Below are 16,735 nucleotides of genomic sequence, written 5' to 3'. Positions count from 1 at the left end.
CCTGAGACCCTACCCGGCCGCGGCCCCGCACCGGGCACCCCCCGCTCCCTCCCACACCTCGGCGGCTCCGGCTGGAGGCCACGGCAGTGACGGTGACCACTGGTGACGGGCAGAGCCTGGACATCAGCACTTTCAGGAAGCTGTGAGTGAAACCGGGCACCGGGGCCGCAGGCAGGGGCTAGGATGGGGGATGCTGGATGGGACAGGGACACTGCAGGCAGATCCAAGTAGGACCAGTGCCCTAGGATGGGGATGGGACAGGGACACTGCAGGCAGATCCAAGCAGGACCAGTGCCCCAGCCACAGGCTCCAAGGAGGAGAGAGCTGGCCCAGAGCAAAGTGATCTCCTGTGGGATGCTTTGTGCTAGAAGCCAGGGCCATGGAGGGCTGGAACCAGGCCACCAGCATGGGGTGGGCTTGGGCTCGCCAGCCTGGGTTGCATGGGGGTGGCCAGGCTGGGAAAACTGAGGCTCTGAGATGAGAAACCAGGGACAGCGTGTGCCTGGCAAGGAGGGTGGGCAGGGGCCTGGGCTGGATCCTCCCCAGCCTGTGCCAACAACCTCCTCCTCTCCCCGAACAGGGATGGGATGTGCTGGGAGATCAGGCAGCGCTTCCTCCCTGCCCAGGCGCATGGACGCTTCATCCTGAAGGGTGAGGGAGGCTGGGCTGGGGGGGAGCAGGGACCATGGAGATGGAGCCCCCACTCCTGCTCTCAGCAGGGATTTGGGATTGGTGTCCATCCTCCCAGTGTCTCAGCTCCAGGATCTCAGAGCATCCCAGATCCATCACAGGCAGCACCATGGGCTTGTGCCTACTCATAGGGAACAGTATCCTGTGGGGCTAGCCTCAATTTTCACCCCTTGTACACCTCACCTGTGGTGAAACAAGACCCCTGGATGATGCTGGGGCTAACCGGGATTAACTGGGACTAAGCAGGGCTGTTTCCTGTCTTTCCCAGGCCGTGGCCATGGCAGCAAGGTGGACATGGTGGTGGGGGAGACAGACCACAGCAGCTATGCCATCCTCTATTACCAGAAGGGCCGGAGCATCTCGGTGAAACTCTACGGTGGGTCAGTGTTCTGGGGCTTGTGGCACATGAAGGACAGGGGTGGCAGAAAGGTGAGAAACCCGGGCTGGGACCAGGAGCCCTGAGCACCCAGACACAGGAATGGGTGTCCCCAGGGGTCCTGGTCCCAGATGGGGAGTTGTCCTCAGATGATGCTGGAGGGGAGACAGGGGGGAACCAATAACCCTTCTCTGGTCCCAAGCCTTGCCACAGGGGCAGGGCGGGCTCTGGGGCAGGGATAGATAGGCCTCGAGGCCACTGATGGCATCTCCTTGTGTAGGGCGGAGCAGCCAGGTCAGCGATGCCGTCATAGACAAGTTTGAGCAGCGTTTGAGGGCTGTGGGCCTGAGCGAAGATGTGACCTACTACTTCCCTGTGTACGGTGGGTGGCACATAGTCCCCAGGGACCTGGGAGCACCAACATCCAGAGACCAGCACCAGGGGCTGGGGTGCAGCGTTGGGAGGGGAGGCTCATCCACATAAGTTTCAAGAGCTTGTGGCCCCATATCACCCACAGCAGGGCCACAGTTGGGATCCGTCCCAGTGCCAGAGGTGCATGGACTGGGCTGTGCCCCACAGTGTCTCTGGGTGCAGGGCTGGGGCCGGGCAAGGTGACCCCCTGGGCTGTGTCTCTTGCAGGGTTCTGTGACTCCACAGATGAATTTCACATCCTCGATGGTGAGTTGTGGGGTCCGGGTGATGCGCTGGGTCCCCCCATGGGCCAGGCCTGGCCCCACGTAGGGCAGCACATGGGTTCTCCTGCCCTGGCTGGTGAGGTCCTGCTGAGGGATCCCAGGACAGGCAAGGAGGTGGCAGACCAGCAGCCAAGGTGGGCATCAGGTGCATGCTGGCACAGTCCTGTTCACCCCCCACATGGGTCAGGCAGGTTTAGTGGGGTTTTAGTGGGGTTTCCAGGTGTGAGGGTTGGTCTGGGACAGGGACACCCCGGGGTGAGGGCTGGGGTCCCCAAGGACAGCTCCATCAGTTGTCGCTGGTGCTTGGGGAAGTAGAAGTGGGTCTCCAGCCCTAGTGCTGGGCTTGGACATCTCCCTAGCCCCCCAGCACTTCCCTTTCCCTTCCAGAAATGAAGCTGTAGGTGAGGATGGTGTTGCCAGGAGGTCCCCAGTGCTCAGTCTTTACCTCTTCCAGCTGCCCATGGACACGCAGGACTGAGCTCGGGCTTAGGTCAGACCCTGCTGCTGCTCCAACAGCCCTGGAGCCAATCCTGGGGTTCCCCATGTCCTCCAGTGGCATTGACAGCCACGCGGGTCCTTGTCCTGCCCCCCCCCCCCCCCCAGCTTTGTGTCACTCTGTGCTCTGCACCCTTGTGCCTGCAGCAGCAATGACACCCCAATAAACGCCTCTGAGAAGAGTCTGTGTCCAGGCAAGTCGCCCCTTGGTGTGCCCCAGCAAGGCCATGGCTGCCTCCACTGTGGCGCTGCCAGTGCTCCCAGCTGGGAGGTGCGGGGGGAGGGATCCATGCAGCCCCGTCCGAACAGCTGCATCCCAACCATGGGACAGTGAGGAGGAATCGTGGCAGTTCCTGGTTTACCCTGAGTGAGGGAAAGCCCCGTGCTGGTGCCGTGGGGCTGGGGGTTCTGGGGATCGGCACAGGATCAACCATCCCTGGGACAAGCCAGGAGATGCCTCGGGCACCCCAGAGGAGGGATCCTGCTTCTCATCCCCAAGCCTTCTGGGCAGTGAAACGCTGCATTCCCTGCTCTAGTCCCGCGGACCATGTTCGCTGTAGAGCTGCTGCTGCCTGCATCAGACCCTGCCTGGGAGCGCTGCCTGCAAACCCCCCCCCCCCCCCCGAGCCGGGCAGGGGTGTCTTTTGCACGCTCAGAGCCGGCTGTGGGGGCTTGGATTGGGTGTGCAACCAGGGCAGAGGAGCCCTTACAGGACCTATCTGTCCGTGTGCTGAGTCCGACCAAGGCTGTCCTGCCACATGCTCGGGCTGGGGTGTTTCGGTGCTGATTCCCCAGCGCAGGCAGGGGATGGACAGCAGCCCCGGCACGGGCCGGGCTGTGGCAGGGGATGGGATGGGGCTGGATGGGGCCGGGCAGTGCCGGTCACGCCGCAGCCCAGGGCCCGGGGTTTCGCAATCGCAGCGGTACCGGTAACACATGTTGTTTATCACGGGTTTATGTAAGGCTCCGCACGTGACTCGCCCCACGCCAGCCCCCGGCCCACGTGCGGGCGGCCGTGCCTATGACCCCCCCCGGCCGAGCAGGGGCTGCAGGGCTGGGTCAGGCTCTGCTCTGCATCCCACAGGCGGCTGCGATGGGAGGTGGGGGAGCGCTGCCCTCCACCCTGGGGAGCTGGCCTGGACCCCAGGGCCTCCCCATGCACTCATCTGGAGGAGCCCGTTTCTGGGGTGCCAACCCCTAGGTTTTGGCTGAGAGTCTGTACCCAGGCACTGCGGTGATCCCTCAGCTCTGCCTCACAACAGTGCCCCCCTGTGTGTCCAAGGTCCCGAGCTCGCACCCAGCTTTGCCACCCAGCTCCTTGGCCAGCCTCAGCTTTACCAACCCTGGGAGATGTCTGGAAAGGGGGCTGGGGACCCCCGGGCACTGCGGGGCTTTGTGTGCACAGGGCTGCAGTGCACCCATGGGTGCTCCATGCCTCTGGTGCACAATGGAGAGAGCCCCTCCTGGCACTCTGCACCCCGAAGGGGAGCTTGGGCAGGGGCTGAGCCCCCAGCCCAGCGTGTGGGGAGGCCCCAGCCGAGCTCTCGTGGTGCTCAGTCCTGCCTGGCTCAGCTTTTGTTTTGTTTTAATAAATCCATGGAGCCGGGGCTGAGCTGGACGCAGCTGGGTGCGGGGAAGGGAATGTGCTGGGACGGGGGGGGGCTGCCCGCAGAGGAACAGCCGCTGTGAAAACACAACACGCTCCTTATGTAAAGCTTTGCCTTGGCAGGGCTGAGCCAAGGGCTGATGCTGGTCCCAGCATGGCCAGCCCTGCCCAGACTGTGCCAGAGCCATAGCAGCTGCTGAAACCTGTGCTCATCCCCAGCCCTCGCCTTACACTCAGGGTGTCCCCTCAAGAGGGGGGACAGTTCAGTGCTGGTGGCCGCAAGCCTAGGGGGAGGATATCTAGCAGCCCCTCTTGGGTGGCATAGCTGGGCTGAAGCACTGCTGGTCCCTTGCTGTGTGCTGGTCCCCAGGGGACTGGGCACTGGCTCCCCCCAGCACCCCCATCTCACCATCGACGTGCACTGGGGTTGCACATTGGTGGGTTGAACCCTGATGGGGCTGAGATGCTTCCATGGATGATGGCAGGGACCTGGGGCAAGGCAAGGGGCAGGGGGGGAGATCCTGGAGAAGCACCCGGTGGTGTCGAGTTCCAAAGGTTGATTTGAGCATTTGACGTTCCCACCACCTTGCTCGGGTCCCTCTGAGCGAAGCCACCCTGCAGCGCTGGGGGCAGCCAGCAAGCCCTGGTCCCGGCCCTGCCCGCACCGGCTGCAGCGCACGGCGCTGGCTCAGGCTGTGGTGCTGCTGCGGGGCAGTTCGGCACCCCCAGGCAAACACGGCATCTCACCAGGGGAGAAACATTCGCAGGGTCCCTGCTTGCCCTTTGGCTTCAGCTCTCGGCCCCGCTCCCGCTTGCATAACTCACAGGGGGAGGCAGGGCTGGTCCCCCTGGGGCCCCCGCGCAGCCAGCCCATAAATAGGGGCTCTGCGGGCTCTGCGGCAGCGCTGCCGCTCCTCTCGCTTGGCCCGGCCCGGCTCCGCTCGGCTCGGTTCGGTTCGGTTCGGCTCCGCTCGGCTTTGCTCGGCCCGGCCCTGACGGCAGCAGCCATGCACACTGCGCTGCTCGGCCTCCTGGGGCTGGCGCTGCTCGGGGCTCTGCGCGCTCAGGACACCATCCCCGTGCAAACCGACTTCCAGCAGGACAAGGTGACCCCGCATCACTCTGGGTGATGGGGGTGTGGGGAACCTGGGGGGGATCCCTGCCCTGGAAACGTGTGCAGGGGGTGTTGCAGGTGGATGTGGGGCAAGGTGGCCCCAGCACTGGGACAGGCAGGGTGGCTGGTGTGGGGTGCACACACAGCTCCCATCCCTGAGGAGCCCCCGCGGCTGGGGTTTGGTGGCTCCATGGGGGATGCAGGATCCAGGGCTGAATATGTGTGGGGCTGGGACATCTGCAGTGTGGAGTGGGTGCGGGTACAAAGGGATGTTACGAGGGGGGGCTGAGAAAAGCGATCTTAGTTTGAGGTAGCCCATGGGGATGGGCCGTGGACCCCCCACCCCCACGCAGACCCCATTTGCCCAGCCCAGTGTCCCAGAAGACCAAGGGCTGGGGTGTCCCACACACCCTCTGCCCTCCCACCCCTCGGTGCTGGCATGCGAGGGGTGCTTGCAGTAACCCCCAGGCAGGCAGCATCCAGAGCAGGACAAACCCGGCCTGGCTGTACATTGGAGGGACCCAGCCCCACAGCCCCTGGAGCCATCCAGGGAGGTGCTGGGGATGGAAGCACATCCTGCAGGGCTGGTCCTGCAAGGATGGTCCCAACACCACCTATCTCCAAGGCTGATGGTGCCCCTCTGAGTGCACCAAGCTGGTACCTGCAGGGAGCAGGCTGGGATGAGCTGTGCTGGCCCCGGGGTCCTGACCCCTCCTTGGGCCTCCAGATGTATTGAAATGGCATTTTGGAGCGAGGCAATGCTGTCACCCCGTCCATGGCTTGGGGCGAAGAGGAAGGAAACACCCCAAGTGCCAGGCACATCCTACACCAGGGGTCGCCTGGCCCGTGGGGTTTGTGGAGCAGGAGCTGTAGCAGCTCCATGGGGACAAGGACCCAGGACCCCATCCTGCAGTGGGGCCAGCAGGGGAAGGGGAGGTGGCCTGGGCTGTGGCTGACTGGTGACCAAGGGGTGAGATGGGGTCTGTGTGCAGCCGGTGACTGAGCAGAGGTTGTGTGCAGCTCACGGGGAAGTGGTTCAGCATCGGCCTGGCCTCCAACTCCACCTGGTTCAAGGAGAAGAAGCACCTGATGAAGATGTGCACCACGGTCATCTCTGAGACCGCAGATGGGAGCCTGGAAGTCACCTCCACCTACCCCAAGTATGGGCATGGGCAGGGGCGGGAGGTGGGCAATGCTGCTATGCCTGTGGCTATGTGTGGGCTGCAGCATCCCCCTGGTCCCTCGTGTTGTACTCCCCAGGGGTGACAAGTGCGAGAAGAGGAACAGCCTTTACACCAGGACGGAGCAGCCAGGGCGGTTCAGCTACACCAGCCCACGTGAGTACCCAGCTCCTGGCCCAGCGCTGCTGGGACCTGCTCCTGGCCTCGCCAGAGCACCCCAATGCTGAGCTGGGCCCTCCCTGTCCCTCCAGGCTGGGGTAGCAAGCACGATATCCGTGTGGTGGAGACCAACTACGAGGAGTATGCCTTGATGGCCACCCAGATCTCCAAGAGCACCGGCCCCTCCACCATGGTGCTGCTCTACAGTACGTGTGCCCCGGGACCTCTGTGCCACCCGGCCCCCAGCAGCCCCAGAGATCCCCACTGGGGGATCTCTCCTGTGGGAGAAGGGCAGCAGCATCTCCCAAGCACTGCAGCAGTGCTCGGGGGCGTCAGGGGGCTGCCTCTCACCCTGCTCTCGGCTGCAGGCCGCACAAACGAGCTCAGTCCTGAGCGCCTGGAGAGGTTCACCCAGTTCTCCAGGGAGCAGGGCCTGACAGACGAGGAGATCCTCATCCTGCCCAGAACGGGTGAGTGCCACCAGGGAGCAAGGCTGGGGTGCAGGGGGCTGGTGGGGAGCAGCGGAGAGGGAGGAGACCCTCCTGGCTTGTCCCTGCCTCCCTGAGGGACCAGTGTGGGCCTGGCCATGGGGTGTCTCCATGGGGGTCTCTCAGGAGTCCCCCAGGCCATGGAGGTCTCTCAGGAGTCCCCCAGCCCATGGAGGAGCTGATCTCTGTTTTTCTTCCTCCTGCAGACGAATGCATGGCAGATGCTGCCTAGGTGAGTCCTGCCTTCACTGGGGTCAGAGCAGCCCTGCAGGGGGGTATGGGTGTACTTGGAGATGCTCCACCCCATCACCCTCCCCTCTCCAGGCTGCTCCTCTTACTGCTATCACAGATCATAAAATAGAATCCCAGCCTGGTTTGTGTTGGAAGGGGCCTTAAAGCTCCTCCAGCTCCAACCCCTGCCACAGGCAGGGACACCTTCCACTGGAGCAGCTTGCTCCAAGCCCCTGTGTCCAACCTGGCCTTGAACACTGACAGGGATGGGGCAGCCACAGCTTCTCTGGGCACCCTGTGCCAGCGCCTCAGCACCCTCCCAGGGAAGAGCTTCTGCCTAAGAGCTCATCTCAGTCTCCCCTGTTTCAGTTTGAACCCATCACCCCTTGTCCCATCACCACAGTCCCTGATGAAGAGTCCCTCTCCAGCATCCTTGTAGCCCTTTTAGGCCCTAGGAGCTGCTCTGAGCCCTCCACGCAGCTTCTCTCCTCCAGGCTCAACAGCCCCAATTTTCTCAGCCTGTCTCCATGCGGGAGGTGCTCCAGCCCCTGATCATGCCCCATCCTGTCCCATGGCTGCTTCTTTGGTGTCCCTGGGTGGTGAGTGCCCATGTACTCATCGTGGGGCTGGCTGGGCCGATGTCCCCTCGTGTGTCCCTGTCTCACCCCCATCTCTTTCAGACAGACCCACCAGCTGCCGCCGGCCGGAGCCCCGAGAGCACCGTGAGCCGGTGGCTGCCCCATCCCCCCCATGCCCAGGACCCCCCAGCACTGCAGCAGCCCCCTCTCCCCGGCTTCACACCCACACCTGTACCCCCCACCCCATTAAAGCCTGTATAAAACCAGCCCGCCCCCCTTGTCTGCCTGGTCATCCTGAGGGGAGCCGCAGGGGGGTAATGGGGAGGAGGTGTTTGTTGTGAGCTCTGGATGTGGCTCAGCCCCGACCACCCCCATGGTGTCCCTGCCATGAGCCTGGACCCGCACCGGGAGCAGGGCCTGTGCCTGCTGCCGGCAGCTTGGGAAGCCACAAGCCCTTCTGGGGGACACTGGGCTGTGGCTCAACCCCTCCTTGTTGAGGTGGGACCGGTCCTGGCACTGCCAGGCCCTTGGGCCAGCGGGCAGCAGCCAAGAGCAGGGCACTGGGAGGCACCCCTGTCCCCCTCCCCAGACCCAGCTCTGAGGCATCACCCGCTCCCCCACTGCTCTGGGCTGGGTCCCGCACAAAGCTGCATTCATCCAGGACTGGACAATGGGGGGAAAGGGGCCAGCGCTGTCACCCAACACGGGTACAAGCGATCCCTGCTCTTGTGTAACCTGTTGCATAAAGGGGGCGGGAGGGTGCTGCCAGCGGTGGGGGTATAAAGGTGGGTGCGGGAGGAGACGGGTCCCAGCAGCCTCCCCTGCCCGCACGCAGCCCCCGCCCGGTGAGGATGAGGCCGGCGCTGCCCTGCCTGGCTCTGGCGCTGCTCTGCGTGCTGTGCGCCGCGGCCGAGGTGCCCGTGCAGCCGGGCTTTGACACCCAGAAGGTAACGAAGGGCAGGGGGTGCCCCCAGCCCGTGCTGTGTCCCCAGGCACCCCGAGGAGCCCCAGGAGAGGGGGTGTCTGTGCGCACCGGGTTGGTTAGTCCTGCCCCGCGCCTGCCTGCGACGGCCAGACCCAGCCGTGGCCCCGCTGCAGGGATACGGACACCCGGCACTGTGATGCCCCCAGACGTGTGGGATTGCCCCAGGGAACATGGGCCAGGCGCTGTGCTCACCCTTCCGGGGCAGAGCCGTGTGTCCTGCATGCAGGCAGGCGCCAGGTCACGGTGTTTGGTCCGCAGAGCGGGTGGCAGGTTCCTGCGCTGGACTGTCACATCTTCCACAGAGGGTGGCAGGTTCCCCTGGTAGGTGGCAGGTCCCCATGCCTGTGCCAACCCCCTGGTGATGTCCTGCTGCAGTTTGCAGGGAAGTGGCATTTCGCAGCCACTGTTTCCAACTGCTCCATGTACCTGAAGATGAAGGATGGGATGAAGTCACCCATCGCCACCATCAGCTTCACGCCGGAGGGGAACCTGGCTATGAAGCTTGCCTGGCCCCTGTGAGTGCCAACCTGCTTGATGGGTCCCGCTTGGGCTCCATCCCCACCAATGCAGCTGGGCAAGGATCATCCTGCTGCTGCCCACAGCGCTGGGCTCATCCCGGCCCTCCCCATCTGCTGGCCTCCCAGGCAGGGTCCAGCCCCCTTTGCCATTCCCATTTTCCCTCTCCAGGCCGGACAGATGCCAGAGGTTGGAGCTGCTCTTCCAGCGGAGCGGTCAGGCAGGACACTACGTGGGTATGTACGGGCAGGTGGAGCAGAGCCACCCACACCCTGGCACAGAGGGGGTGTTCAGCCCCTCTGCCCCATGGCTGGGCCACGGGCTGCGCTGCTGTGGGGGCATGGGCCTGCTGGATCCCACGGGGGTCCCCTGGTTCCCTTCATACCCCCTCAGGCCCTGAGCCGTGAGCCCCAGGAGGGGCCATGGAGGTGCTCAGGCTGCGCCACGTTGACTGCTGTGGTCCTTCAGCAGCACAAGAGAAGAGAGAGCTGCGTGTGATGGAGACGGACTACAGCCACTACGCCATCGTGCACGAGACCCAGCACAGCGAGCAGCAGCCCAGCACCATGCTGCAGCTCCTCAGTGGGTATCAGGAGCGGGAATGGGCACCCACAGCTCCCCACAGAGGGACATTGGCGCGGGGGGAGGGGAGGGGCAGGGGCTGGGCTCCCTGCTGCGTTCCAAGGCCCTCTGCCTCAGCACCCCACATGCTGCCACCCAGGGAGTTCATCTGGGGTGGATTAAACCTTGCACCAAAGATATCCCCCATTGGGCTGTGGTTTGACCTGAAGCTCCCCCAGCCCCACCAGCTGCCCCACACCACCCCCAGCAGGTGGGTTCCTCCTCCCAAGGGGCTTGTGCCCCTTTGCTGCCAGCCCTGTGTAGCTGTGGGGTACTCGGTGTCCACCCTGCACCTCCATGGCTTCACCTTTCCCCTTCCCTGGGGCCCCATCGCTGCCCCACGGGAGCTGAAGCCCCCGTGTGGGGCTCTCTGCTGGGTCTCCCCACACTCATCAGCCCCTGCTTTCGGTGTCTGGCTGCAGCAAGGGAGCAGGACGTGAGCCCCCAGCTCCTGCAGAAGTTTGAAGAGCTCATCCCTGCTGTGGGGCTGACCAAGGCCATGCTGGCTGTGCTGCCCAAGTCGGGTAAGTGCTGGCAGGGCAGGGGTGCACGCACAGCCCCTCTGCATGGGGATGCTCGGGACACTGCCCATGGCATGCTCACCCCTCTTTGCTTTTCAGCAGATCAGTGCACCGCAGCCATCAGGTGAGCATGGCCAGGGGATGCCGGGTGTCCCTGCTGCCATGGCCAGGGCTCTGCAGCATTTCGCCTCTCCCTGCTCTAACTCACCCATCGTCATTCCTCCCTGCAGCTGAAGGGGCTGATGCCAGGGCCATGGTTCCTCCAGCCCTGGCGGAAACCAGGCTCTGCTCCCCCCTCCATGATACCCCTTCCTGTGCTTCCTGTCCTCCGCTGCCCCACACCAGGATCACACCTCACCCTCTGAAATAAATAGGTGCAGAAGCTGCCCCAGAGTTTGGTGCTTTTGTCTGCAGGAGCAGGGATGCTGCCAGGGTCCCCAGGCACCCCAAGTCCTGTGCTCCTGGGTCCAACCCTTCCTCTCAGCACCCCAGGGGAGCTGGGGTTCATTTGCTGTGCTGTTTGCTGCACCCGGTGTGGTGAGGAGGGGGAGCAGAGGATGGAGAAGGTGCAGGGGGCAGTGCTGGGGATGTGGGCAAGGGAGGACTGAGCTGGGATGAACAGGGGCTCATGCAGCAGGTCTGGGCAGGCGGCGTTAAGCACTTGGGCTGCTCATACCTGCCTGCAGGGCTCTGGCTTCAGGCAGGCAGCTCATCCTCAGGACACCCAGTTGAAGCCCCCCAGCAGGACTGGGGCTGTCCCATGGCTGCCCAGGGTAAATGCACAGCAGGACAGGGACCTCCCATGCGTGTTCCCATCCCCCTGGCTCCCCCCATCTGCCCACTGGCCAAGGCAGAACCAGAGCCAGGGCATGGGGGACATCACACCCTGGGAAGGAGGGGACACACTCCGACAGTGACGTGAACCCCTTCTTCTGCTGTCCCTGCTCCAGGTGCATCCTGTTCTGCCTACTCTGAGTATGCAGAGGTGCACCCACAGAGGTGGATGAGCTGTGCAGCACCGCAGGGTCAGAACATCAGTGGTGTGCAGCTGCCTGGGCTTGGGCATGATCCCAGCGGCAGCCCTGGGGCAGATCCAGCCTGGCCAGAGGGATGGGTCACTGAGCTCCTTGGTGACAGGTCACTGGTGACAGCGCTGCTTGGGGCGTGCCGGGAAGGATGTCCCCACTCTTCCCAGCAGCCTTCCACCATCCTGCTGGTAAACGAATGCTCTTTTTGTTCTTTCACAACCAACTTTGCCCTTTTCATAACCAAGCACATCGGGGAAATCCTGAATTTCAGCACTGGTGTGGTGCAAGAATTCCTGCAATACGCTGCTCAGCCCCTCCGGGTGCCCTTTGGGCGCTTCCCCTCTGCTGCAAGACTGTGTACTCTGGAGCGACCTCAGCCCTTGGAAACCATCTGCCCCAGCCAACCCTAGCGCCGGGGTGTGTGGAGGGGAGGAGAGCCCGGTGCTATAAATTCAGCAGCCCCGGCACCGCTCCCCATCCCGCTGGAGAGCCCAGAGGAGGCTGCGGCGCGATGAGGACCATGGGGCTGAGCCTGGGGCTGGCGCTGCTCTGCCTGCTGCGCGTGGGGGCTGAGGACCTCGGTGCTGCGGAGCTGGACATGAGCAAGGTGACTGCAGCATCCCGGGAAGGGCAGGCGGGAGCGTGGCCACCGCTCACAGGGTGGGGACTGCAGAGGTGGCTTTGTGCTGGGGACATCCCCTGGCTCTGCTGTCCCACCGAGGTGAGGGTGGTCACGCAGTCCCTTGAGCCCGGAGGGGTTGTGGGTGTCCCATGGCCTGAGGGTGTCCTGGCTCGGTCCCCGCGGAGGGAACAGCCCCTGCCTGCTCCGCCAGGCTCACAGCCTGCCCCCGCTGCCAGATTGCAGGGAAATGGCACATCACGGCTATGGCCACTGACAATGAGAGCTACCTCCAAAAGAAGGATCAGCTGAAGATGGCGATGACGTCCATCGAGGTCCTGGGGGACGGTGACCTCAACGTCTCCTTTGCCATTCCCACGTAAGTGCCAAGCACTTTGTGTGGGCTTCACTGACCCCCCCCTTACCTCCGCTGGTGGGACTTCACCCGGGTGCCTCCACCCAGCACCCTCCAAAGACTGGGGTGGGGTGAGGCAGGACCTCCAGCTCCGTGCTGCAGAACAGGGGCTCGGCAGAGCTGCATCATGGGGACCCCTTCCTCAGGGGACAGCACCAGCCAGGAGCGGTCCCATCATAAAGCTGAAACTCTGCTGCTCCCGGCAGGGATGCAGCAGGATGATGGGGGACCCCATGATCAAAGCTCTCCCAGCAGGACCAGCCTCATCCCAGAAGCTCAGAAGATGAGCAAGGGAAGGGCTGAGTGACCCCACAGGACACCCCTCAGGACAGCCCAGGCGCCCATTGCTCTGTCCCCATCCCTGCCCTGGCCACACCAGCAAGTCCCATGTTTGGGGAGACCCCGGAGCCCACATCTGCGGGGGGGGGGGAAGAGGTGTCACAACCCCAGATGAAGCATCCTCTACTGCTTTACAGCCCAGGGCAATGTATGAGACTGGTGTCGATCTACAAGCCAACAGGAGTCCTGGGTCAATACTACAGCTCTGGTGAGTGGGGCCGGGACAGCGGCACTTCCCACAATCCCCATGTGAAGCAGCCGGTTGTCCCTGGGACATGGCCCTCCTGGGGTCCTCGGTGGGACATCCCTCTGCAGCCGCTGCACCCCAGGGCTGATCTGTGCCAGGGCTGGTGTCCCACAAGTGGGCAGATCCCTCGGCTCCCTCCCTCTGGGATCAGACACGTCCAGACCAGGCTTAAACCCTGGGGAGAAGCAGGTTAATTCTGCAAGGGCTGTGGGTGGCTGTTCCCAAAGATGGAGCGGGAGTCGTTTCCCAGCATTTGTCTGTGCTACTCGGCTCTCTGCAGTGACCATCCCCAGAGCCTCCTGTGGTCCCTTCCCAGTCCCTCTGCTCTGCTGCCGTCTGTCGGCTCAGCAAGTCGATAAACCAGGAGAGGGAGGCACAGAAGACTGGGTGGGCCCAGCCCCCGGCATCCTGGCTCACACTCCTACAGCCTTTGTGCAGGGTGGGAATTCCAGGAGGTGATTGTTCCCTTTCCTTCATGTCCTCCTGCAGACAGGGGCTATAAGACAGCGCAGGTGGTGGACACGGACGGCAAGACATACGCAGTGGTCTTTGCCACCAGAGTGAAGGACGGGAAGACCCTGCACGCCCTGAGGCTCTACAGTGCGTAACCAGTGGTGCTCTGAGCAGGGTGGGCAGCCTGGGGGTGTCCCAGGAGGAGGCCAGGAGCCTCCGTGGGGACCCCTCCTCGGCACTGCCTGCCTGCACTGGGTGGGCTGCAGGAGCGGGACCAGTGTGGCAGGGGAAGGGGCAGTGAGCTGGGGCTAGGTGGGGAGGCTGGGCTCAGGTTCTGCGCCCAGGGGGAGTCCATGGCCTTGGGTCAGCCACTTGTGGAAATGGGGCAAAGAGTGGGGGTCCTGCTGCAGGGGGTGGGGATGGAAACCAGGAAAGGAGACATTGTGCTGGTGCCAGGGCCTCCACTTCACCTTGTCCCCCGGGATGGGTGTCTCATGTCCGTGGCTACCACCCCTTTCCAGCGCTTTCCCCACTGCCTCCAGCCTTCCCTGGGGCCCATCATCCATCCCACCTCACCTGGGTGCCCCGGAGGTGCGAGGACAGGCCACAGCCTGGCGCTAACTCATGTCCTCGCCCCTAGCCAAGACGCGGGAGGTGAGCCCCAGGCTGGCAGTGCTCTTCAGGAAGCTCGCGAGGCAGAGGAGCTTCACCACCGACATGATCGTCATGCTGCCCGCCCAGGGTGAGCGCTGCCCGCGCGTCTGGGGCTGGTGTGGCTGAGCCAGGACGTGCGGCTCAGTCCATCACTGCCACCGCTCTGCAGTCTGAGCTGCCAGGAGGAAGCGTTGCCCCGGTAGCCAGAGGCACGCTGGCTTGGCATGTCGTGGCATGACACAGCCTTTCTCTTTATTTTCACAGACGAATGCAGCCTCGATGAGGTGTAGGTGAGTTGCTGCAGTGCAACGTGGTGTTTTGCAATGTCCTCAGCTGGAAACTGCCCCCTTGGTGCTCCAGAAAGGGCCACTGTGAGCTCTGGGAGCCGCATTGTTTGAACCTGATTCCCAGGTAGGACTGTTCCCTTTGGAGCTGCTCTGCAGTGGAGACCCCCAGGGCGCAGCTGCCCGGTGGTGAGCAAGGGCACTTGAACCAAAACCACCCGGTCAGCGGAGAAAGAGCTGCAGAGCTCCTGCAGCAGCCAGGGCCAGGACTGCATCTGGCCAAAGAGGCCTGGGGCTGTGGACCAGCATAACTGGTCAGAGGTTTGGTTTGTTGTTGGCCCACTCTGGCACAGGATGTCCCACCACACTGGTACACAGTTGTAGGGCTGGCTCCATTGCTGGAGATGGCTTGCTCTACAGAGCCAACAGAGACAACTAGTATAGAACAAGCTGATGCTGATGGGGAGCCCTGCTTGGCCTTCTCCACTGGCCTCCCCACTCAAATACTCAGCCCACCTCTCTTGTTTTCCAGGAGGTGCAGGCTGGCTGGTGGCTGCTCCTGCCAAGCAATGCAAGACCCACACTCTGAAGCTCCAGGCTGTTGCTTCCACATCCCTCTTCTGAGCTCAGTGGTCAAGGCCATAACACATCCCCTGCTGCTCCAGCATTCAGTCCCTCCTTCTTGCCAAATAAACAACTCACTCTGGAGCTTGGTGTAACTGTCTGGGGAGAACCTGGGATGCTCAGGCATGTGGTCCCTTCTGCTGGCCTCCAGGTCTGCCCTGGGGAGCATCCTGGGCTGAACTCACCCAAGTGAGGGCAGTTTTGGAGTCCACCAGGATTTTCCCTCCTGGGTACCTCCCATGGGGCAGGATCATGGCCAGGCAGAGCTCAAATATGTGATGCAGTGAGGCTGCAAATCCCATGGGCATAGGGGGCTGCGTGGAGAAAGGCTGTGGGACTTGGCCACATAACTGAAGTTGGAAGTCTGCAACTACCACCACAATCCGACTGACCTTCCCTTTGCTCACCCTGCTGCAATGGCAGCCTCTGCTCCCCTGGAGGGGCAGGACTCAGCTTGAGGACCTCTCAGGCCCTCAGCTTTGCAGGGTCGGTGGAAGGTGGGTGTCTGAACTCTCTGGACCCAAACCTTCAGACTGGTGTGGGGCTGCGCACGGTCTCTGTCCCTGGGCACTGAGCAGAGAAAGCCTCTGCTGGAGTCAGATTGCCTGCAGTGGTGGCCATCTGCCTCCAGAGGCTGTCTGAATTTCTGTTTCAGAAATCCCGCTCCATCCTTCTCTTCCTGGTCCATTCAGACCCTCAAATCCATACAGGAGAAACCACAACCCATCTGGGTAACCTGAGTCCCCGGTGATGCCCAGCACCCTCACATACGCTCATCTCCAGGGCTCGGGCAGTGCTCGTAGGCAGTCAGGTCTGGTAGGGCATGAAGCAGCTTGTGCCTCTCCTGGAAAAGGAAATTCCTGTAAACTCCTCTCTGGTGGCATTTCCACAGGGACCTTGCTCATCCCTGCACAGCCACCTGGGCATTCAATTCAGCCCAGGGTTTGCCTTGCTGCTGTGTGATGGTAGCAGGTATCCCTGGAAGGTGCTGTCCCAGCAACTGAGCACCTCAGAACCTCCTCCCATGGACTGGGGAAAGAATGTGGGGAACGGCATCTCCTGGTCTGTGGACTGCGAGAGCTGGGCACGTCCCAGGGCAAGGGCATCACTGAGACTTCCCATCCCAGTGTCATCTCCACCCTCTTCGGAAAGACTCCAGTGTTTCCAGCAGGAATTCTCCTTGGCAGTTTGTACTGAACAGTTCAGTGTTTGCTGCCCTCCCAGGAACACCGGGCTCACACCAGGCTTTGCCCAGAGCCTTGGTTTTGGTACGTGTTTTGATGCACATGAGAACATCCTGCTGCCAGCAGTGCCCTTTGCCAGGGACTGTGTGATGGGGAGTCCCAGTGTGTCCACGCCATGTTCCAGCCAAACATTTCCTCCCCTGCTGTTCGCAGGTGGAACCCCAGACAGCGCTGAGATCACTCCTCTGCCCCTGGCAATTTCCACTCCTCCTTCTGTCCGTCTGTTCTCTCCTTGTGCCCTGGAGCAGGATGCGCACGGGCTGCCACTGGAGCAGGATGCGCACGGGCTGCCACTGGAGCAGGGTGCACACGGGCTGCCACTGGAGCAGGATGCGCACAGGCTGCCACTGGAGCAGGGTGCACACGGGCTGCCACTGGAGCAGGATGCGCACGGGCTGCCACTGGAGCAGGATACGCGCGGGCTGCCACTGGAGCAGGATGCGCACAGGCTGCCATTGGAGCAGGATGCGCACGGGCTGCCACTGGAGCAGGGTGCACACGGGCTGCCACTGGAGCAGGATGCGCACGGGCTGCCACTGGAGCAGGATGCGCACGGGCTGCCACTGGAGCAG

At 63.1% G+C, this 16,735-nt stretch overlaps 4 protein-coding genes across 6 annotated transcripts; all 4 read left to right on the top strand.

The window, feature by feature from the left end:
* The first annotated feature begins 73 nt into the window (after nt 1–73).
* C8G (complement C8 gamma chain) lies at nt 74–2,489 on the top strand. Its single transcript, XM_057410581.1, has 6 exons — nt 74–142; nt 581–651; nt 959–1,066; nt 1,347–1,448; nt 1,706–1,744; nt 2,149–2,489. Exons 2-6 carry the CDS (start codon nt 588–590, stop codon nt 2,160–2,162), a joined length of 327 nt encoding a protein of 108 aa, XP_057266564.1. The 5' UTR covers nt 74–142; nt 581–587; the 3' UTR covers nt 2,163–2,489.
* Nucleotides 2,490–4,750: 2,261 nt separating this feature from the next.
* On the top strand, nt 4,751–7,879 carry LOC130599813 (lipocalin-like). Of its 2 annotated transcripts, none has more exons than XM_057410579.1 (7): nt 4,751–4,968; nt 5,997–6,136; nt 6,237–6,313; nt 6,409–6,522; nt 6,685–6,786; nt 7,011–7,036; nt 7,720–7,879. In XM_057410579.1, the coding sequence occupies exons 1-6, from the start codon at nt 4,870–4,872 to the stop codon at nt 7,034–7,036; spliced, it is 558 nt and encodes a 185-aa protein (XP_057266562.1). In that variant the 5' UTR covers nt 4,751–4,869; the 3' UTR covers nt 7,720–7,879. The 2 variants fall into 2 exon arrangements, with proteins under 2 accessions (XP_057266562.1, XP_057266561.1); XM_057410578.1 differs by having other exon boundaries at nt 7,716–7,879.
* Nucleotides 7,880–8,460: 581 nt separating this feature from the next.
* LOC130599837 (lipocalin-15-like) lies at nt 8,461–10,642 on the top strand. Of its 2 annotated transcripts, none has more exons than XM_057410614.1 (7): nt 8,461–8,560; nt 8,974–9,113; nt 9,286–9,350; nt 9,586–9,696; nt 10,158–10,259; nt 10,359–10,380; nt 10,487–10,642. In XM_057410614.1, exons 1-7 carry the CDS (start codon nt 8,465–8,467, stop codon nt 10,488–10,490), a joined length of 540 nt encoding a protein of 179 aa, XP_057266597.1. In that variant the 5' UTR covers nt 8,461–8,464; the 3' UTR covers nt 10,491–10,642. The 2 variants fall into 2 exon arrangements, with proteins under 2 accessions (XP_057266597.1, XP_057266596.1); XM_057410613.1 differs by having other exon boundaries at nt 9,583–9,696.
* A 1,037-nt stretch (nt 10,643–11,679) lies between these two features.
* Nucleotides 11,680–15,028, top strand: LOC130599839 (extracellular fatty acid-binding protein-like). The gene is made up of 7 exons (XM_057410616.1): nt 11,680–11,891; nt 12,143–12,282; nt 12,795–12,865; nt 13,394–13,504; nt 13,998–14,099; nt 14,276–14,301; nt 14,828–15,028. The coding sequence occupies exons 1-6, from the start codon at nt 11,796–11,798 to the stop codon at nt 14,299–14,301; spliced, it is 546 nt and encodes a 181-aa protein (XP_057266599.1). The 5' UTR covers nt 11,680–11,795; the 3' UTR covers nt 14,828–15,028.
* Nucleotides 15,029–16,735: the final 1,707 nt, after the last annotated feature.

The sequence above is a fragment of the Pezoporus wallicus genome, unplaced genomic scaffold (assembly GCF_028554395.1).
Source record: "Pezoporus wallicus isolate ANWC-B61680 ecotype Strahan unplaced genomic scaffold, APGP_CSIRO_Pwel_v1 contig_8071, whole genome shotgun sequence".
Taxonomy (NCBI): domain Eukaryota; kingdom Metazoa; phylum Chordata; class Aves; order Psittaciformes; family Psittacidae; genus Pezoporus; species Pezoporus wallicus.
This window is presented reverse-complemented; position numbering and strand designations above follow the sequence as displayed.

Bases quoted from the DNA above. Each gene is read 5' to 3' on its own strand.
- LOC130599839 (XM_057410616.1), top strand. From the start codon at position 11,796: ATGAGGACCATGGGGCTGAGCCTGGGGCTGGCGCTGCTCTGCCTGCTG. The intron at 12,283-12,794 runs GTAAGTGCCAAG...ACTGCTTTACAG, and splicing joins GTCTCCTTTGCCATTCCCAC to CCCAGGGCAATGTATGAGAC. The intron at 12,866-13,393 runs GTGAGTGGGGCC...GTCCTCCTGCAG, and splicing joins GGGTCAATACTACAGCTCTG to ACAGGGGCTATAAGACAGCG.
- C8G (XM_057410581.1), top strand. From the start codon at position 588: ATGTGCTGGGAGATCAGGCAGCGCTTCCTCCCTGCCCAGGCGCATGGA. The intron at 1,067-1,346 runs GTGGGTCAGTGT...CTCCTTGTGTAG, and splicing joins CATCTCGGTGAAACTCTACG to GGCGGAGCAGCCAGGTCAGC. The intron at 1,449-1,705 runs GTGGGTGGCACA...TGTCTCTTGCAG, and splicing joins CTACTACTTCCCTGTGTACG to GGTTCTGTGACTCCACAGAT.
- LOC130599837 (XM_057410613.1), top strand. From the start codon at position 8,465: ATGAGGCCGGCGCTGCCCTGCCTGGCTCTGGCGCTGCTCTGCGTGCTG. The intron at 8,561-8,973 runs GTAACGAAGGGC...GTCCTGCTGCAG, and splicing joins CGGGCTTTGACACCCAGAAG to TTTGCAGGGAAGTGGCATTT. The intron at 9,351-9,582 runs GTATGTACGGGC...GTGGTCCTTCAG, and splicing joins TCAGGCAGGACACTACGTGG to CAGCACAAGAGAAGAGAGAG.
- LOC130599813 (XM_057410579.1), top strand. From the start codon at position 4,870: ATGCACACTGCGCTGCTCGGCCTCCTGGGGCTGGCGCTGCTCGGGGCT. The intron at 4,969-5,996 runs GTGACCCCGCAT...GGTTGTGTGCAG, and splicing joins CCGACTTCCAGCAGGACAAG to CTCACGGGGAAGTGGTTCAG. The intron at 6,314-6,408 runs GTGAGTACCCAG...CTGTCCCTCCAG, and splicing joins GTTCAGCTACACCAGCCCAC to GCTGGGGTAGCAAGCACGAT.